Genomic DNA, 22,945 nt, shown 5'->3' on the forward strand with positions numbered 1-22,945 from the left:
AACCAGGCCCGACCCTGCCAAAGCTAACCTCAAACTTACTATATTGCTGAGAAAAACTCCAAACTAGTGATCCTCCTATTATCTTCCAAGTGCTAGATGACAGGCATGCACGATTGTGCTGTTTATGCAGTGCAAAGACAGAACCCAGGGCTTTGTACATGCAAGGCAGACATCTGCCAGATTAGATGCATCCCCAGCCCACCAGGTTTTTCAATATTAATATTACCTATTACTGTATCTTAAAGGCAGAGGTTATATGAGAAACGTGTCTGTCACTTTATCCAATTGCTCCATCAAAATAATCAATATCAATTTTGCTAAATGCAAAATTAAGAGAAATAGACATTATTTAATTACCACTACCTCTTTCTCCAGTTATTTCTTTTATGTTTCCAAGGCACAATCTCATTTAGCCTAGGCTAACCTCAAACTCACTATGTAGTTAAACAGTTTCCTTAAACTCAAAAGTCCCATTATTTTCTTCCTTTCCTCTTAGATATATTATCCCTTCCTATATCATATTCATTGCCAGTTGGTGTTAACCAGAGGTCTTGCTTAAGCATCTTTCCTTTTCAATCATTATACTTTTTGTTGTAATTCATTTGAGCCCCATTCCAACAACCAATTTTCTGCTTCTTGTCTACAAATCTATCCTTATTTATACTTATGATGCTGGCGCTGGCCCCTGTAAACATTATTCTATTTCCATCTGCTGCAGTATTAGCCTTTATAATCAGAGGGCACTATAAACACTACACAGCACAGTGGGGTGGGGAGTGAAGGATTTTCTCTTCATGATTGAGCTATGTCAACTTGACAGTTTAAAGTTCTCCTACCACTATCACAGTCACCAACTTCCATCCCTATTTTGTTGTTATTTTTTCATCATCATTGTCATAATACTTCTATTTGCCTTTTCAAGACAGGGTTTCTCTGTGTACATATTTTTTTTCCTTTGTATAAAAATTTTTATTGAGCTGCACATTTCCCCTCAATCTCCTTCCTGCCTCCCCTCTCCCCTTCCACACGATCACCAACCCCCATGTTCCCAATTTACTCAGTAGGTTTTGTCTATTTCCCCCTTTCTAGGAAGATCCATATATGTTTTTCTTAGGGGCCTCTCTGTTACCTAGGTTCTCTGGGGTTGTGGCCTGTAGGTCGTTGCTTTATATTTAATACCTACTTATGAATGAGTACATATCATATTTGTCTTTCTGGGTCTGGGTTACCTCAGTCAGGTCTCTCCATTTCAAGATGTCAAATTTCAAGATGTCATTGTTTTGATTTTTTTTTTTAAAACCACAGAGTAGTACTACATTATGTAGTATTTTTCATTCAAGGGGTATCTAGGTTGGTTCCCGATTCTGCCTATTACAACTAAAGCTATTATGAACATAGTTGAGCAAGTGTTATTGTGGTGTGAGTGTTCATCCTTTGGGTATATGCCCAAAAGTGGTATGGCTGGGTCTTGAGGCATGTTGAATTACAATTTTCTGAGAAACTGTTATACTGATTTCCAAAGCTGCTGTACAAGTTTGCACTCCCACCAGCAATGGTTCCCTTCACTCCACATCCTCTCCAGCATAAGCTGTCATCTGTTTTTATCTTGGCCATTCTGACAGGTGTAACATGGACTCTAAGAGTTGTTTTAATTTGCATTTCTCTAATGAGGAATGACGTTGAACATTTCCTTACGTGTCTTTGCCACTTGAGATTCCTCTATTAAGAGTTCTCTATTTAGATCCATACCCCATTTTTATTAAATTATTTGGTCTCTTGATGTCCAGTTTCTTGAGATCTTTCTATATTTTGGAGATCAGACCTATAACTTCCATTCTTAAGACGCAGTAACAAGCAAGGCAATGGTGATGCATACCCAACTTCAGCACTCAAGAGGCAGAGGGAGGTGGATCCCCGAGTTCAAGGACAGCCTGGTCTACAGAAAACATTCTGGCCATTCAATTTGTTATTAAGTTGACATCTGGAGCATTTATTTATAGTATTAATATATTTTATAAAGTATCTACAGCAGTACCTAGAAAATACCTTGACTGTTTCTTCTTTAAAGCTGTTACATTCCTTAAGTTGTAATCATTAACTTAGTGATAGACAGTTCTTTTTACCTCTTCTTTCTTTTCATGCCAGAGGAGAGTAGGGGGTGACAAAGAAGACTAAGTCCCTCTACAGAGATGTAGTAAAAGTTAAAAGATTGCTAGGTGAGGAGGCTCACAAGTCTCCCATATCCTCACACCCTGCACCCTCCTCCCCTTCGGAATATAGTATAGGCAGTTGATAGTTGTTGGGAGACAGGGAATTTTCAATAGTTTAGTTGCTTATTAAGTTGCCTGTCAATAACACCCTTCCAAGCTCCACAAATAACTCTTAATTAAACACACTGATGCTCCAACCTAGGTAAGTAAAACTTTCTTTGATGACCTATCTGGAATGGTTAGATGTTTGATTGTCTCCCCAGAAGAAGGTTCGCATAAAAACATTTAAGAACCAGATGTTAATTGTGGGACAATATTACCAAATATTCATAAACTGAATTGAATAAATACAAATCATGGATAATCAAGCTAATACCCTTGACTTTTTTTTTAACATGTAACAACTCAACACAGGCTGAATAAGATTATATTGCAGAGAAAAGAAAGCACATAATAAATAGAATGCTCAGTATGTGGTTGGCCCAAAATCTGGAAATTAAAAATTAAAAAGGATTAGCAAATTTGAGTATAGACAGTCAATTAAATTATGTATCAATTTTAAATATCCTGGTTTTGAGAACTATAACACCTAATGTAATGCCCCTGTTTCTAAAAAAGTATGCACTCAAGTGTGTAGAGCTTACTTGATAGCCATACAACATAGGGGTAGTGAAAAGTTGTAAGAAATGGATATAGCTAAACCAAGAATAGCAATAAACAAATGGGGAATCTATATTGGATGATAGTCTATGAAATAAAATTATGGATGAAAATAACAATTTAGCTTTTATAAAACTTAGATTTTTTTTTTTTACTCTAACATAGAAAAACTGCTGAGCATATTAAATACTGTTCTTTCTTCTGTTGAGTCAAAATGTTTTTAATCATAAATCCACTAACCATACACGGGTAACTCTACCCTTGAACTCCAGTTCTATCACTATACAAATACCAATGAGCTTTGCTTTCTAGAGTTGTATGATAAGATTTGAAAAGTAGTAGTAAAAGTCAAGCTTTGTGCGTTGGTTTTTTTTTTTTATTTGTTTGTTTGGTTTTTTTTTTTTTTGCATTAAGAGACTATGCATTTCTCTGTACGCAGTTTTTCAGAAACATAACACTAAATTATTTAGACTGAAAACCAGACAACTTAAAAATAAATGTAAAAGTACAAAATGTGCTTAACATATCACCAAAGGAATAAAAATAAAAACAAAATAACAGAGTACCAAATACTCACTAGAAAGACTGAAATAGAAAGGATTAAAAAAACTAAAATGTTGGATGTGGAACATATAAACTCACTATATACTGACAGTGAAAGCATAAATTGATGTAATTATTGAAGGAAAGTAGTGAATCCAAATTTATACATACATCCTATAAGCTCTTTCCCATCGTGTGTGTGTATACATTCAAAAGAAATGCACACTAGTAAACAAACTTATAAGAACAAATTACTAGTCATGTAAACGAACTTTTTGTACAGAAGAGTAAGCAAAAAACTCCATGAGAAAACACAAATGCATTTACATAAAGCTGAAATGAATACAGCTAACCTGAAATTTTCAAAATTGCAATTAGATCAAAAGGTCACAATAAAACTTTTCTAGCACAGTGAGAATGGTCCCTAAGTGTTACTCATCAGTATCAGTGGGGGCTCTCAGCATTTAAGGATAGTGAAATCCTTTACCTGATGGAGCATTTGAATATAATTTATATGTACATACCCCTATGTATTTTGATTGAAACCTTAACTGATTATAATATGTAATATAAAGTTAATACTGTATAAATAACAACGTCCATCTCTATCCTCCCTCACCCCCATTGTGGCACAAGAAATTGAACCCAGGGCCTTGTAATATGCTAGGTAAGAACTCTACATGTATACCTAACATTTTTAAAAATATTTTCAATCCTTAAGTAATAAAAACTCCTTAGAACTAGAGTCTGTAGAGTAAGCTCTATAATGTAATCCTGATTATGATTATATGAATACACAAATAAAAGTAGCAGAGCTGAATATACTCTTAATATTTTATAATTTATACATATATACAAACAGAAAAACCTGTAAATTCAAGTCTCTGACAAAAACCTAATTCTACCATTCTGCTAAAGGAACTTAGTAGAAAAATGACCACTAATGTCACTCTGCTATACTCATAGGGCAGGATCTTGCTCTTCCATCATCAGAGAAGCCTCTTCCTTCAGTACATGGTAAAAACTAGACAATATGCAGAGAATCAGAGAGCTTGGAACACTGTCCTAAATGGTTACCTCCATCAATATGTAACCTCAGGGCTCAGGGAAGTCTTCCAGAGAGGAGACAGAAGAACTATAAGAGCCAATAGAGATGGAGGACATCAAGAAAAACAAGGCCTTCTAGACACAACAGGACTGACCCACATATGAACTTACAGAGATTATGCAGCATGCACAGGGCCCACACAGATTATACCAAAGAGGGTCCCAGTACACAGAGGAAGTAAACGAAACCCCTATCCCTATCCCAGAAGCTATCTTCAATTGCTAACAGCTCTCAAAGGAAAAATTACATTTCTCCAATGGAGTCTCACTGGATATACAAACCACTCTTATGGACAGGCCCTATGACCAGTGATAGATGTCCAAAACAAACCAAATTAAATAATATTTTTGGAGGTTTTATGTCTCACAATATTTTGTCAGGGTATTTTTTTTTTTCCTTTTTCAAAAGCCTTTCAGATTTTTGCTTATATATTATGGTTTCTAATTTTCTTTTTGTGGGTTTCCTGAATATGCAAATGTGTGTATTTCAGCATCTACATGTGTTTCTTTTGCTTTTTCTATGGCTCTCTTTATTAATATTTTGGGGTGCATGAATGTGTGCATCCATATTTGTCTTATACTGGTTTGTCTGCTTCATCTTATTATTACTTTTTTAGTTGCTGGTTTATATCCACCCCAGAGAGAGAAGGGGTGGATTTGTGTAGGTAGCAGTGGTCATTTGAAAGAAAATGCCCCCCCAAAGGGAGTGGCACTATGAGGAGGTGTGGCCTTGTTGAAGTAGGCATAGTCTTGTTGGAGGAAGAGTGTCAATGTGGAAACAGGCTATGAGGTCTTATATATATTCAAGATACCATCTAGTGTCTCAGACCGAGTCCTGTTGCTGGCAAGTCAAGATGTAGGACACTTGGCTACTTCTCCAGCACTATGTCTGCCTACACACCACCATGTTACAGCATGATAATAATGGACTAAACCTATGAAAATGCAAGCCAACACAATTAAATTTTTTTTCTTTAGAAGAGTTGCCTTGGTCATGGTTTCTCTTCACAACAAAGAAACCCTAAGACAGTGGAGAAGTGGGAGAATCTGGAAGGAGATGGGAGAAGGAAACCATAATTGCATTATATTATATGAAGAAAATCAGATTCCAATAAAAAAAAGTAATAAAGACCAAATTCTCAAAAAAGGGAACTAAACTAGGAAGTATATGTTTGTCAAAAATATGGTAGCTCTTATTTTTAAAAAAGCCCATCTAATAAATTTGAAGCTTCAAGCCGAAGATCAAAATAATAAAGCAGACATACTAGTTAGCCACAGAAGCAGGCAGTGGTGACACATTCCTTCAATTTCAGGACTCTGGAGACAAAGGCAGATGGAGCTCTCTGAGTTCAAGGCCACCCAGGGCTAAAAGAGATTGAGTAAGTCGAAAAGAATAACAGAGCTCACACCTTTAATTCCAGGACTCAAGAGATATAAAAGATAGAACAGGGTCTTCAGTAGTCAGTCTCAGGAATTCATTCACCAGCCACACTGAAGAAAGGAGAGTATTCATTTTTCAGCCATGGTGAGAATAGTAAGGCATTCATTATCCAGTCACACTGAGGAGAGGCAGCATTCTGAGGCTTGATGAGAGCTCATGAAAACAGGATCAGCCCCTTTCAGCCTGAGGTAGAGGTAAGATCTAATAACTTGGCTGCTCTGCTATTTTGAGCTTCAGCTTGAAGCTTGAAACCCAAATATCTGTCTCTCGGTCTTTTTATTTATTGAGTTACACACACAGCTAAGGATACTAGTTATCCATGCTAGCACGACACTGATGATGCACACTCATAATCCAGGCTCCTTAAGTAGACCCAATAACCTCACTGGTTCACCAAAGAGGATAATCATTCCTCTGACCTGTCACTGGTATTCTGTCTGGTGAGAACAGCAGTTAATATAACAGAATCAATCTTATGGCTCATGCAGTCTCAGCAATTATCCTAGCAATTCCAGGGAATGACAATTATAGACCTCACTTTTCTGAAATTATATGAAAACAATACCTACATTCTCACAACAGCATTATAATGATGACATAAATAGGCTTGATACAAAATGCTCACTCAGTACAGGGAGGCTATCAGACATCTTTTACAGTATTCTAAGCACTGAAAAAATAATGTAATGCTAAAAATGATATCACTGGTTCTCATGGGACTTTCAATTCTGATGCAGAAGGTCAAGCTGCTAAACTTTGGAAAAACTGATGCTTCAGTTTCCATATAAACTACACCTGGTGACAAGAATAGTTATTACTTAATGCTTCAAAAGATGTTAAATATTTCATTTTTGCTTACAGACAAGGCAGTGTACTACAGAAACTTTTAAACAATTCACTGCAAAATTTCATATTGAATTTTTCATCTTGAAACAAATCTAACTGTATCACGAATAATAAAAACCCATAGACAGTTATTGGGGTTTAAGATGAGATCAGAAAGCAAAGCAGCAAGGTTACCAAGAGTTCTCACCTGTACCAAGGCTGAGGCATGAGGCAGTCCTGTCCTCAATGTGGCTGGAGACTAATTGCTTAGAACGGAATGCCAGCTCTGAGACCCTGATCCTGTCTTATATTCCTCTCTAGTGCTGGGATTAACGGCATATGCCACCACCGTCCAGTTTGTATAGCTAACTAGTTTGGCTTCAGGGATTAAAGGTGTGTACCACCACTGCCTGGCTGTGGCTAGCTTTACATTCTGATCTCCAGGCAAACTTTATAAGATCATAAACAATATATCACCACATCTAAAATTTATACAAAAGCCTAAAAACTACCATAAAAACTGTTACATACATTTCACTGAAATTCACCAGTTTTCAATGTTCTAACATTTGTTTGCTTGTTCACCCTCTATCCCCCACATCTTTGAATCATTTGAGAATAAAATATTAATATTAGAGCCTTTAAATAAAAGGTTTCTTTTATTCTTCTATATACCATGTACAATTAAACTTTGTAATTAATATTAAATTCTTCTACCTAATCCACAGATTCCAAAAAAAGTTTCTACAATTATCATAGTTTTTGTAGTGGGCACAGGGGTCTTTGTGCTCACAGACATGCACTAGGAGAACCTGGAATATTAAGTACACAGGGTTGTTCCTTCAAGGGCAGGAAAGCAAAACCAAACTTTAGAATTTAAAAAGTAGTTTTGTAAGATAATACATAAATAGCTTCTTATCAAACTTGCATCTGTGCCCAGCCTCCTGAGTTCTTTACTACAGCACAGTTAGCCATCCCTAGAGGGTTAATATTTAGAAAATTATTTAATATGTGTCTGTATAGAGTACATACGGAGGTCAGAGGACAACTTACAGGAATTGGTTCTGTCTTTCCACCATGAGGATCCCAGATTTTAAAACTCAAGACCATGGCTTGGCCATGGTAAATACCTTTATCCACTGAACTAACTTACTGGATAATCACAATACTTTTTACATAGTTTGGAAAGATTTAAACTTTTTCCTTTATGAGAATTCGTTCTTTAAAAACATACGCATAGACAAGAATGCGAATTTAAAAAGTCTACATGTTATCTTTACTCACTTAAAGGAGTCTGTGAATGGATTAGAATAAGATATAATAAAATAAAAACTTTTATTGCTATTTAAAATTTTAAAGTCACCTGTGACCATTTCAGTTACCAATGTTACCCAAAGGACTCATGATACAGATTACAAGTTATTAGAAAGCAGATTTTTCTCACTAAATAATTATTTATCCACAATACAATTACTAATATTATGATCAAACAATAGCTTTTAAATAAATAGCATCACTTAAGATGTACTTTTTCCAATATCCTATTAAGATTTTGCCAATCTCAACAGTTTCATGTGTGCACACAGAGAGAAGAAAGATAGAAACTAAGAGTGAATCAGACACAGACAGATACATGTTGTGGAATATTATTTGAACAAGGTAAATATGTGTTACAATTGTTTATGCTGTATTTATTTAAATATGTAGAGATGTGTTGCATTTGCTTCACCTTGCCTGCCTAAGGCACCTGATTGGTTTATTAAAAACTTGCCCAGCTAATAGCTAGGCAGAAGAAAGGGTAGGGCTGGCAGACAGAAAAATCTAGGCTTAAGACAAGAACAAAGAGAATGAGGAAGAAAGAGAGGAACATACCTGGTAGGCAGCCACCCACAAGATAGCCAGCCAGACACTGGAGGAAATAGGAAAGCAAGATGGAGAGGGAGGGAGGGGGAGGGAGATAAAGAAAGGGGGGGATAGAAGACAGGACAAAGGGAAGAAGGAAGGGAGAAAGGGAGAGAGGAGGGAGGAAGAGAGGAAGGGGAAGGAGAGTAAAAAGCCCTGAGGCAAAACATAGATTAAAAAGAAACATGTTAAATTGTAAGAGCTAGCAAGAAACAAGCATAAGACAAGACAGAGCATTTGTAACTGATAATAAGTCAACATTTCATGATTTGGGAGCTGGTTAGTGGCCCTAAAACAGAAAGTCCAGCACAGATACACACCTAGACCTAAGCATCACACCTTTCTGCTTCCTGTGCTAGGGTACAAGTAAACAGCCACCTCAGGAAGTTGAGGTCATACCTCCTCATTCCCTTCAAACTGTGAACCAAAATGAATCAATCCTTCTTTCTCCATGAAACATTTGTCAAGCATTTGGTCAAAGCAACAAAGAAAGTAATTAATACAGAGGTAAGAAACAAACTCTTGTATTTCATATTCCATACATAATATAAGAGAGCTATCTACAATCCAAAAGGCCAGTAATACAGAGACACTTTATCCCTGCATGGTACTCACCTAATTTTATATAAACACTGTGAGAATAGTTGCTATCCAACTACAACTAATATATGATGACAGTTTTTATTAATAAAATCATATTAGTCTGCTATTACTTACCTCTATGCATTCATTATTCTATGGACATATATGTTTATGATATAAACATTTTGGATTAGCTTAACACAAAATTGGTGTGTGTGTGTTAGAGAAAATTACACAGCTGCAATTTTAAAGAGAACGTAAAATATTCCTGGCATAATGGCAAATGTCTGTAATCCCAAGCATTCTAAAGCATTAGGATCATGAGTTTAAGGAAATTCATGATCCAAAGGAAATATATAGCTGCATATATAAAAACAACAAAAATCAAACTTTAATATATTTACTTTCTATTAAAATTGTTTTCATATAAGTTCTGGAAGGGCTTCTAAAAAAGAGGAAGATTAACAATAGTAATCAGGAAAAGTTTTACAGAAAAATAAGCCACATGATGATACTTCATTGATTTATAAACTAGTCTATTAGTATTATGGAGAGTAGCATAACTATAATTTAGAAAAAGGTTTCAAAAAGGACAAAAAAATTAAACAAGTCACAATATAGACTAACATAGCACTCATCTATGAGTCCAGCATTGAGGAAGCTGAAGCAGGAGGACTGTTGTTAATTGGAGGCCAGCATGAAATGAACAGCTGTTGGGAACTGAGGTTCGGTCTATGATCAGTTATGGAACGAACCTTGGCTGAACTCTGGCTGTTTCTCTTGGCTGTACATTTAGAGCTTTCAGTTATATCACAAAGGTTTGATGACTTAGTAACTAGCCCTATTTAGCAAGACCAGTCTAGCACATAACCACTAGCCCCATTACCATAATAACCTTTCTTGTTCCCATAACTGCTATCTTTCCACCCATGCCAACATCCATTCTTTGTGATTTTCTATATTCTGCTTGCAAGAACATCTGGTCCTCAACTATTCCTCCCCTGCCCCCTCCCCTATATCCTGCTCTCCCGGCCTATATAAACTCTGGGTAGAAAAGTAAAATTTGCCACTTGATCAGAATCCTGTCTTGTGGTCAATCTCCGAGTCTCTTACCCCATCGCCCTCCCTTGGGTCTTTGGGTTCTAGGTTGAAGTCTCTCTGGTCGAGGCAAACAGCAAAATCCTATCATGAAACAATAGAAAAACCCTACCTTGAAATTGATATGGATAACTGGTTAGAATCAAGAAACACAATAAAATATCAGAATGCAAGGCCATTGCTTGCTTTTGGACAAAGTAAGATCATCCTGGTAGCATTAACAATAATACAACAAAATGGAGAAAGGCAGAAAAATAACACTGCATGTTCCAATAAAACAAGATATAAGTAATTATGGAAAAGAACATTACAAATTAAATATAAATTTTTAATATAAAATATTATTTGAAATGAGAAATTTGCACAATTTATAAGGTACAGTTTTTATTAATAAAATCATATTAGTCTGTTATTACTTATCTCCTTGCATTCATTATCCCATGGATATAAATGTTTATGATATAAATAATATTTTTAATTTTACATCTGCTACTAGCTTATGCAAATAATAAAATTCAATAATATTGAAAATATATGAACAAAGAATAGGAGTGAAGTCAGAATCATATTATTGTCTAGATCTTCATAATTGCATCATGTGGTAGTTTGAATATAAATGCCCCCATACGCTCATAAAGAAAGGCACTATTGGGGGCCTTGTAAACAAAGGTGCAGACTTTGTTGGAGAAGTGTACCACAGTGGGGGTGGGCTTTGAAGGGTTTTGCTCAAGTTTCTCTTAGTATGACTTTCAGACCATTTGCTGCTACCTGCAACATATAGACCTTTCAGCTACTTCTCCAACACCATGTCTGTATGTACACTACCACACTGCAATATGACGATAATGGACTGAGCCTCTGAAACTATAAGCTACTACCTCAATTAAATGTTTTCCTTTGTAAGAGTTGATCTGGTCATGGTGTCTCTTCACAGCAACAGAAACCAAAACTAAGATAGAAGCTATTACCTGGAGTGGAATATTTCTGTGACAGGCTGGACCACGTTTTTGTTTGGAGGAATTTGGACTTTAGTTCTTTGTATTAGCAAAGCAGTGGAATGCTTTAAGCACTACTCATGGGTCATACTAGTAGGGGCACAGAAGACAGTAGTGCTAACAGTTATTTGAACTGTGGGGAGCTCACTTAAGTGGTTACAGAGAAGAAAATTTTAGTACGTTGACTAGAGAACATTGTGCTATTTTGATGAAGGAAAGGAGCTGTCCTTTACCCTTGTCCAAAGATGTAAGGCTAAAGTGAAGAGTTATGAATCAATTTCATTGGCAGAGAAACTCTCAAAATAGTTTATATAATTATTAGAGGCAACTCCAATGAGTATTTGTAATGAAAAGGAGCAAGCTGAGCTGGATAACTTACAAAATGTGAAGTTTGAGGAGAAAAATAGTACCAGGAAGTGGAAAGGAAATAAATCTTGTGCTCGAGAAGATAGATTTAAAAAAAAAAAAAAAAAAAAAAAAAAAAAGGCAAAAGAAGTGATGACCTAAGGGCAAGATCCCACTCAGCTAGACAAATGCCCAATTGGTAAAAGGGAACTAAAGAAAACCATAGAATCAGGGGTAGAGGTACACACCTTTAATCCCAGCCCTGGGAAGGCAGAGGCTGGCATCTCTAAGTTTGATGTCAACCTGGTCTACAGCTCCAGTTTTAGGATAGCCAAGCTTAGGCAGTAAAGGACAGAAAGCTGCTGAAGATGCAATTAAAAAGGGGGACCATGTTCTAGCCACAAGTAAGCATCAGAACTTGGCAGTTTTGGCCATGTGGTTCTGACTTGAAAGAGGAAATGGGTTATGGAACTTGTCTTTGCTTAAAGAGTGCCTCTGAAGCCAGGCATGTGTCAGGAGTGTCCCAGAATGGAGGCCCAGAGAAGCCATTGCCTGAAGCTGTGAAGTTGAAGGCTGGATTGCTTTGGAGACTTGAAAATGTTGGAGATGCCAGAGCCATAGGATACCTACCAAGGAAATCTGCTAACAAGAAGTGGAACCAGCCCAAGAGAAAGAAGTGTGTTGCAGTCAACAAAACTGAAAGGAGTTGGAGATCTGAAGAGCATTTTGATATCACACATGGAGATACAGTTTATGAGTTTACTAGCTAGTTTTGGTCTTGCTCTGCTCCAGTATTTCCTCGATATGCTACCTTCCATACATTTTGGACTGTAATTTATTAAAGGGATCAGACCTACACCCAGGCCCCTGCTTTAGCAGCCATGACAGGCTACAGAAAAGACCTAACAAGACAAAAGGCTGCTGATTCAGCAACATGTGCTTGCCTGACCTTGTCAAACCTCCTAAAGTCAGATACCCTCCATGTGGCAAAGAACCAACCAGAAGTTAGCTGGTGGGCTCTGGACATGCTTTACAGTGCTTTAAGGTAAAGTGGTATAATAGTGACATGCAGAGCATAGCAACAGCCCTGGGAAGGCCTACAGGCCATAACAACCAGTTGGCCAATCAACACATGACAGGTTGCCCAAGCCCAGAAGCACACCAATCCTGAGACTGTTGCATACCCCTAGATACTCCCCTTATGCACCCCAATAAATTCCCCATCTCGAGGTTCCCCAGGGTCCTTCTCACTCCATCTGCTGTGGTGAACAGACAAAGGGGCCGAGGTAAGGCAGTTAACTCATTAAACAATAAAAAGCTCTTTGCTTTTGCATCGGAAGGGATCTCTTGGTGATTTTGGGGTTCTGAATTTGGGCACAATAGTATAATATCCTGTGCCATTATGTGTTGGAGGCTATGTAATACTTTTTTTTTTTTTATAGCACATTACAGTTAAGAGATTGCATGAATCTCAGAAGAAACTCTGAACTTTGGACTTTTAAAAACTGCTGTGACTATGATAGATAACGGGGACTTTTGAAGTTGGACTAAATAAATGCATTTTGTATTATGATAGTATTAAAAGCTTATGGGGGCCAGGGAGTGGAATGTGTTAGTTTGAATGTGATTACCCCCAAAAATTCATAGAGAATGGCACTATTAAGAAGTGGAGTCTTGTTGAAGTAGGTATAGCATTGTTGAAGGAAGTGTGTCACTGTGGGGGTAGGCTTTGAGGTCTCTTCCTTCAGCTTCTCTCACTGTGACTGGCAGACAATTTCCTGTTGCAAGATGTAGGACCCTCAGCTACTTCTCCAGTACAATGTCTGCCTGCATGTCACCATGCTCCCTACCATGATGATAATGGACTGAACCTCTGAACTGTAAACAGTCACCTTAAATGCTTTCCTGTATAAGAACGAAGGGGAGGAGCTTGGTCTTACCTCAACTTGATAATGACATGCTTTGCTGAATCCCATGGGAGGCCTTACCCCTTCTGAATGGAGATGGAGAAGGAATGGATGGGGAGGAGGGAGTAGAAGGAAGATAAGGAAAAGCAACAGTAGAAGAGGAAGATATGTAATATAAATAAAAAAGAGTTGCCATGGTCATGATTTCTTTTCATGGCAATAGAAACCCTCAGATAAACCATAACCTTCTTTTCAAAGATATACAATAGTAAATAAAGTCTTAGACTAAATTGGCAGCCAGGCCTGGTGGTGCACACCTTTAATCCCAGCATTTAGAGGAGGCAGAAACAGGTGGATCTTTGTGAAATCAAGGCCACCCAGGGATACACAAGATTGAACCAGTCTAAAAGAGTAACAGAGCTCACACCTTTACTCCCCAGCACTAGAGAGATAAAAAAGATAAAAGGGTCTTCAATAGTTAGTATCAGGAATTCATTTTCCAGGGACAGGAGCATTCATTTGCCAACCACATTAAGGACAGGAGCATTCATTCTTCAGGCATACTAAGGATCGGAAGACATTCAGTCTCAAGATTCTCCAGCCATGTTGAGAGGCAGCAGGATCAGTCCATCCATCCTGAGGTCCTAGTAAGAGCTAGCAGAGTGCTACTTTGCTTTTCTGACCCTCATTTTGAAGTTGGAACCCCAATATCAGTCTCTGGGTCTTTTACTTTTCATGTTACAGAAGGCTGATTTAATAAAGTTAAATATTAATTTAATAAACATTTACTGAGCACCTCCTAAAGATAAAATTCTAGTCAACAGGAATAATATTTGTCTGCTTGAGTCTGTACTGAACACACAGACACAGAGATATCTTTTCCTTCCATGTTTCACTAACAAAACAGTATGATGATCTACACACCAGCTACACTATACTAGGTTTTATGATCTGTGAGTCAGGAGGATGGTCAGGAGGATATATGCAAAAACTGTACCACTTTATATGAAAAAGAATTAAACATTCAGGGATCTGTTATCCCTGGAGCATCTTAGAATAGATATACCCAGCAGACACTAAGGGATGACTACACTATGTTAGATAGTAATAATATAAAGGAAATAAAAATACATACACCACCACATACACATGAAGAGGATTTGTAATAGTAAATGCCAACCTTAGAGAAGGTATCAATGAAAAAGCATGATATGAGCAATAATTGAAATAAAGAGAGGAAGCTATACAAATATTGGGTACATAACCAAGAAAACCTAGGGAACATTCTGAAACAGCATCCAGGAATAAGAAAGAAGCTTCATGAATGTGATTAAAGCATAGTAATGACAGTTTGTAGTTTAAATGATAAAAATTTGCAAAAAATCATTTTCGTAGAGTTGCTAAGGGACTAGATACTAGCTGAAGAAGCGAACTAAGAGTGTTGATTGTTATTCCCTGGGCAAATAACTGCAGAGAACACCTGACCTTGCGCAGAAGTGTTACACAGGAGATAAGCTTAGGAATTTCATTATTGTAGACTCTGTGGTCTACAAAAAAATTAAAAGAATTGCATAGACATCTGGATACAAATCTGCACTCCAGGGAAAAAGCAAGGTTTATTTACTGAGACAAACGTCTGAGGATGTCAGCCTAAGTCCTAAGATTGCATATAGATCATCAAGAGAATGATAGCCATAGTCTGCTATATATGACAATGTATCAGTCAAATAACAATGTCATGATCATCAAACCATATCATGTTTCTCTTTAGCGATTATGGGCATTTTATTGTATTTCAGATACCATACAATAATGTGGTAGCTGTGATATGAGAAAACTTATGGGTATCATTTTCCAATACAATATACTTACTAACTTGTGTCTCTTAAACACATATTAAAAATATAATTATTTCAAAGCATTTTAATTCTCTTCATTAGTATGTTGATTGTCGTGACATTTGTTATTGGTACTGTTATTATTTTAGGGTGCTAGGAACTACAAACATACAAGATAACAATGTGGATAGTTTGTGTGTTCTGACAGCTCCAATGACTGTACATTACCATTTGTCTAATCTTTACACTTCCCTATTTTCTGAGCTGCAGTAATACGGAAATTGAGTCAATAACAACCCTATAATAGCCTCTCAGAATTTAAGAGGGCACATCTCTTATTTAAAATCTAAAGTTTATTTTTCTTTATAGAGATAACATGGAGTTGTATCTTTTTCTTTCTTTTCTCCTCCTCTCCCTTTTTTTCTTTTCTTTTTAACATCAAGGTTTCACTGTGCAGCTACGCTGGTCTAGAACTCAATATATAAACCAGGTTGGACCTAAACTCTGAGATCTGCCTCCTAGGTTCTTAAAGACAAAAAAGATAGACCTCTTTCACCAAAGCATTTTAATCAAGTTTGTGTGCAAAGAATATGTTCTTGAGAAAGTTAAAGATGCTAGTGAAGTAAATACACAAATTTAAAAAAAAAAAAAAGTAAAATATCATTGATGATAATATGGAGAAAGTTTTAGCTGCTGAGACAAACTAAAATAGCTGCAATAGTCCATTAGGATAAGACTTAATCCATAATAAGGCCCCAACTTTCTTCAAATGCAAGAGGAGTAACACAGTTTGAATCTAACAGATTGGTTTAAGGAAAGGTGCCAATTCCAAGCTGGGGAGAGCTTTCCTCAATGCTTGCCTGGGGAAAATGAAGGTATGAGTTTAAATCTAAGAACCTCTGTTATAAAAATACATGAATAAATATTAAACAGTAAGGGCAATGGTATGAACTTGTCTCAGAACTAGGGAGGTGGGGATGAGAAAATCACTGGGGTTTGCTAGCCAACAATCCAGCTTTATTAACAGGTTCTAGGGCAAATCACAAATCTTGTCTCAAAATCACCTGAGGAACCACACCTGATCTCATATTAATGGGGAACACATATGAAACTGCACACAGATGTAAATGCATCCCCCCACACAAGCATACACGTAGGTACGTGTACACACACACACACACACACACACAGTGTCATCCCACAACAGAAAAGCATAAAGTCAAAGTGGTGTGAATGAGAAACTTCAGTAAGTCATCTAAAACATCTAAGAAGAAGATAGCTATATTAAACAATAGGTTTTTTTCCTTTTTCTATTTTTGTGTGTGTATGTATGTGATATATTTGTATTCGTGTTGGGGAAGCATACACATGTAGAGGCCCATTAGTGTATGCATATATGTAGGTCTGAGATTCTGGGAATCATGCTAGTAAGAAGACACATAATCATTCTCCAAGCCTCAAGGCAATCCAATTCCAGTCAGAATACCCCAGCCTCCCTATGAACAATGTTCCTATGAAACAGCAACCCCCTTACCAGTGGCTAACAATTTCAATTCCCCAAAGTTAATTTCCTGAAGTCAACACTACTCATACCATTCCTGCACATTCTCATTTAACCAGCAACACTACTAACTGAAATGGGACTCGGGTCCTTTCCCAACCTAACAGCCCTAATCTGTAAAAAGAAGTTTGTACCTTTACCTTCTCAGATAACAGTCTTACTCAGGTTTATTCAGAAATAAACCTGTTCCTATCAAGCAGACATTTCTTTCTTTTCATCTTAAAATCTGAAATTCTTCTACCTTATTCACTGAAGCAGTCTCTCTTGCACATATGATTATAGCCACCATGCTATAGCCACCTCATCTTTGTCTTCAGGAAATGAAATTACAAGCAGGCTACTAAGCCCACCTGGTAGAAACTAACTCCAGCCCTCATGCTTTACTGAACCAACCCCCAGTCAATTAAAAAATGAATTTTAATGTAGATTAAACAGCTTCATAGAACAAGACACCATCTAGACCTTTCATAGGCAAGGGTTAAGGGAAAAATTGATTGTCTTGTTAAGGACTGATACAAATGATGACAGTAAGCTGAAGTCAATGCTCAATTACCATTCTGAAAATCCTGAGGCCCCTCAAAATTATATCTATTTGACTCTGCCTGTGTTCTATAAATAGAGCAATGCCTGAATGAAAGCGTATCTCTTTACAATCTGGTTTACTGAGTATTTTATGTCCATCATAAAATCTACTGTTCAAGAGGTAGTGAAAGATTCCTTTCAAATTAGTACTGCATGCTGACAATTAACTGTTCATCTTAGAGCTATGATGATGTATAATGAGATTAATTTCATGCTTGCTAAAGTAGCATTCATAACCTATGAGTGAGGTAATGTTTTAGCTTTTGAACCTTTCAATTTAAGAAATACTGAGGCAAAACTGCCACAGTCAGTAATCCTGCTGACAGATCTAAACAAAGTACACTGAAAACCTTCACACTGTAAACAATATTTGTCGTTTATGTTAGGAAATCAGAGTATCAGGTTAAGGAGAAGTATTACATTAGATGAAACCAGTTGTCAATAATGGCTTTGGGGACTTAAAAGATTACATTCGGAAAATTATCATATATGAGGCAGAATTAGAAACAGGGTGTTCGTGGTATAAATAACTGGCAAAGTCTAAAAGCTTGAATTACTATAATCCCACAATAAAACATAAATGAATGATGGATTACCTCTTAAAGATAAGCAAAGAAAAAAAAATGTCTAGAGATGGAATAAACTCTCAATAAAGTTGCTACAAACTGGGAAGGCAAAATGCAGGGAAGTTGCTACAAACTGGGAAGGTAAAAATACATGTAAAACAGGCTTGGTAACGTAAGTGTAACCCTCAGAGTCCATATAAAGGTGAAAGGACAGAACAGATTCCCCAAGACTTTTCCTCTAATTTCCATATATTTGCCATGGCTACACTCCCACATCACATACTAACACATACCCCAGACACACACCACAACCATATAAACTGTGAACAAAGAACTCTAACTTGGGGGAAAATAATGATAAACTGAGTGTTAAAAAAAAATACAGAGAATTCATTCATGTAGTAGTTAACTGATGTGACAAATATCTTTGTCAACTTAAGAAATTACTGCAAGCACTCATTCACTTAGCAGCTGCTACCCTAATCAGTCAATAGCCATCAACACCAAACCACAGACACTCTTAATTAAAAATAATCACCAAAACCTCAAGTAACTAATGGCATAATACTTTTTTGGGGTATGGACATGTTTAATAATATTACTACTACACAGTTTAAACATAATGTTTTTAATATATCTGGAAATAAAAATTTTCATGTAACTCACTTGAGGATTCATTTTATTTCAAGTGGTATAACAGAATGAACAATAACTCTGAATATGGCTATACTTATTAACATAAAGACATAATAATAAAGAATTACAAATATCCCAATGAAAATAATAATTTTGGAAATTATAACATATTACACAAACTATTATAATGAGCTTCCTAAACTGATCCCTAAGAATTTGTTTACAATGCTACTCCTAACAAAAAGTACTTGTAGTATCTGCTTTCAAAACGTTAAATTCATGATAACATGGATGTACCAAGATCAATCATAGAGGAATAAAAAAGCTTCATTAGACCAGTAACAAGTAAGTGATTAAATGTTAGGTGTGGTGGCACTAGCCTATAATTGCAGTACTTAGGAGATAGAGGCAGCAGGATCAGGAGTTCAAAATCGTCCTCAACTACACAATAAGGTCAAAACCATCCTGAACTACAAGAGAACATGTTCCCCCAAAAGAAGAGCAAAATAATCAAAATGTAAATAAAAGTATAATACCAGGAGGTAGTGGTGCATGTCTTTATTCCTAGCATTTGGGAGGCAGATGCAGGTGAATCTTTGAGTTCAAGGTCAATCTGGTCAAGAGACCAAGTTTGATGGTGACCAGAACTACACAAAGAAACCCAGGATCAATAATAATAATAATAATAATAATAATAATAATAATAATAATAATAAATGTACCCCAAAAAGTACATTATTCAAACTCAAATGATTAGACTAAGTCAAAAATAAGAAAAATCTTTCAACAAAGACAAAATCCAGGGCCAAACAGCTTCACTAGTTAATATTTAAAGAGAAACAATGACAATTCTGCTCAAATTTACTCTGAAGAACTGAAAAATTGATTGTATGTCATTAACACTACTTTTTTTGTTTTGTTTTGTTTTTGTTTTTTTGAGACAGGGTTTCTCTGTATTGGTTTGGAGCCTGTCCTGGAACTTGCTCTGTAGACCAGGCTGGCTTCGAACTCACAGAGATCCACCTGCTTCTGCCTCCTCAGTGCTGTGATTAAAGTCATATGCCACCAACGCCCGGCACATTACTCTTCTTTATTAATTTACTTTTTACATTCCAATCCCAGTTCCCCCACCTCCTCCGCCCCCCCACTTCTCTCCCCCACATCTGCTCCTCAGAGAGGGTAAGGCCTCCCCTAGGTAGTCTACTGTCTGTCCCATCATCTCCTTGGGGCAGGACCAAGGCACCTATCAACCCCCACATCCCTGTTTCTAGGCTGGGAAAACATTACTCTTATACAACAATAAAAAAAAATTTTTAAGAAGAAGAGGAAGAATAAAAAGATGACAAGGACTATAGGCCAATATTTCTTACAAATAAAGAAGCAAAACTCCAAATATATACAAATTGAATCCAAACACATGGAATAAAACATTACTTCCCAGGATCCAGCAAGATAATATGGTAATCAATAAACTTCATACATGATCTCAAGAAAACAAAGGACAAAAACAATAGGAACATTTCAGTGGTTAGATATAAATCATTTCATAAGATCCAAATTTCCTGATAAAAATTCTCGGCAAATTACTTAGAGAAGAAATGTGCCTCACTATAAAGTCCACATTAAGAAAAAAAAAATGAAAAAAGGTTTTTTAAAGCATTTTCTCTAAATCTAGCATAAGACAAGTAGGACAACTTCCACCAGGTTTGTTCAACACAGTACTACAAGTGCTAGTCAAAGAAACCAAGAAATAAAAGTAATCCAAATAAAAAAGGAAATCAATTTATCCATTAGCAAGTAATATAATCACAGAGAGAGAGAGACAGAGAGAACAAAAAAATAAAAATAAAGACCTAAGAACTATTCCAAAATTCTGATACGACTGCCAAAATTCCAAGAGATGGGACACTATAAATACAAATCAACATACAAAAATACAGCTAAATACAGCAAAATCCATCAATACTCATATAGATCAACCAGGAACAAAGTGAAAGGAAAAAAAAAAAAAAATCAAGCAGCAAGAATGTTTTTCCAGCAATTGGGAGGAAAAGACCCAAGAGCTCCCTCCAGACATGCCTAGGTTTTATAAGACTGTTTCAAAATCATTAAAAAAATAAAATAAAATAAAATAAAAAGAGGGAGGCTAGAAAGATAGTTTCATTAGTAAGATACCTGCTATGCAAATAGGAGGAGAGTTTATATAGCCAGCACTCTAGTAAAAGGTAATGTATAATGGCAGAAGTGCCTATAGCCCCATTATTAGGAAGGTACATAGAGGAAGAACTCTGAAGCTTATTGGCCAACCAACTTAACTAAATTATTGAGCTTCAGGGTTCAATGAGAGACTCTGTTTCAAAAAAGGAAGTTGGAAAACAAAGGAAAGATATACAACTTCAATGTCTGGACTTCATTCACTATTCATGCTCACCCCTACCCCTCAACTTCAGAAATAATACATGTATACCAACCAAGTACACACACCACACACAAAAACACAACATAACGTGCATGTGCACACACACACAAAATAATCAGATAAAAATTCCCGGGCATCACCATCATGCCCAAAGACATCCAGTTGGCTCGCCAGATATGGGGGGGGGGGGGGAGGCTTAAGTCAAAGCAGTTTTTATGGCATTTTGTAGTAAATTCTGTAAAATACTTCGGTTTAACTTGTGAATTTTTTTTTTGTAAGAAATTGTTTCTAATATGTTGCATTTGTACTTAAGTCATTCCATCTTTCACTCAGGATGAATGGGAAGAGTGACTGTTCAGATCTCGGTGATGAGCATTATGGCTCAGGGTGACAAGTTGCTAATATTCAGAAGGGATGGGTAATACTACTTGCTTCTCATGATGCATGTTTCTATATGTTAATGACTTGTTGGGTAGCTATTAAGGTACTAGAATTGATAAATGTACAGGGTCCTTTTGTAATAAAACTGGTTATGACTTGATCCATCATTGTAATAGAATGTTTTTTCAAAGGTTGAAGATAAAAGTTTTAGCCACAGTGTAATAGTTTCAAAAAAAGACAAAACAAAAACAAAAAACAAAGAAAAAAGAAAAAAGAAAGTAAACCTGGCAGGTATAGAATACACTATGTGTGTTTATAACAGCTATTTTATATACTGTAGTATTGAACATTTTTAAATTAAATGTCTTACATTAAAGAAAAAAATTCCTGGGCATTAGTGGCACACGCCTTTAGTTCAGCACTCAGGAGGCAGAGGCAGGGGGATCTCTGTCAGTTCCAGGCCAGGCTGGTCTACAATAGCTAGTTCCAGGACAGCCTCCAAAGTCACAGAGAAACCCTGTCTTGAAAATCAAAAAAACAAAACAAAACAAAACGTGAATAATATGTACAATCACAAGGACAAGCCACATATGTGTAAAAACACGTTTTTCTGTCATAGAGGCATATGAATAACAACAGCTGAAGTAAACTCACTCTTATCTGCTAAACCTGGGTGGAACATGAACAAAACACTCCAAGAACAATTCCATCTTTAAAAAAAAAAAAACAGGCCATAAGACTCATCCTTTATTTTCTTGGAGATTTCAAACAATCACTCAGAATTTTCTGAAAAGGACTCCATTCTTGAACCATGTTCCAAAACACATGGCATGGACCCACCAGCCTATGGAAGTTTCTCCAAAACTGACCACACATTAGGACACAAAAAATACTCAACATACCCAAAAATTGAAAACATATCATGCATTCTACCTTACCACAATGGAATAAAGCTGAATATCAAGAGCAATAAAAACTACAGGATGTACACAAATTCATTAGAACTAAACAAGATGCTACTGAATGACAAAGGGGTCAAGGATGAAATCCAGAAAAAAAAAAAAAGAAAGTTTCTAGAATAGGAAAAAGAAAAATGAAAATACAAAGTACTAAAAACTATGGGACACAATGAAGACAGTCCTAAGAAAGATCATAACACTATATGTGTACAATTAAAAAAAAGGTTTTGGAAAGATTTATAAATTAATGATGCACCTAGAGGTCTTGAGAAACAACACCCAAAAGGTAGACTGGGTTTGGTGTGGCAGGTCAAGCCTTAAACAGCACAGAGGAAAAGGGAGGCAGATGGTTCTCTGTGAGTGCCAGGCCAGTCAGGACTATACAGTG

General features: G+C 36.5%; 1 protein-coding gene across 4 annotated transcripts in view; it reads right to left on the reverse strand.

Moving 5' to 3' along the window:
- Positions 1–22,945, reverse strand: part of Stag1 (stromal antigen 1) — a 277,794-nt gene that overhangs the window by 184,073 nt on the left and 70,776 nt on the right. For 2 of the 4 annotated variants that reach the window (XM_051206316.1, XM_051206299.1), the window contains exon 4: positions 10,384–10,452. The exons of the other annotated variants lie outside the window; for them this stretch is intronic. In XM_051206316.1, the coding sequence (XP_051062273.1) occupies positions 10,384–10,452 (69 nt within the window). The remainder of the gene's footprint in view (positions 1–10,383; positions 10,453–22,945) is intronic. 4 annotated transcript variants of the gene reach the window in all.

The sequence above is a fragment of the Phodopus roborovskii genome, unplaced genomic scaffold (genome assembly GCF_943737965.1).
Source record: "Phodopus roborovskii unplaced genomic scaffold, PHOROB, whole genome shotgun sequence".
NCBI lineage: Eukaryota > Metazoa > Chordata > Mammalia > Rodentia > Cricetidae > Phodopus > Phodopus roborovskii.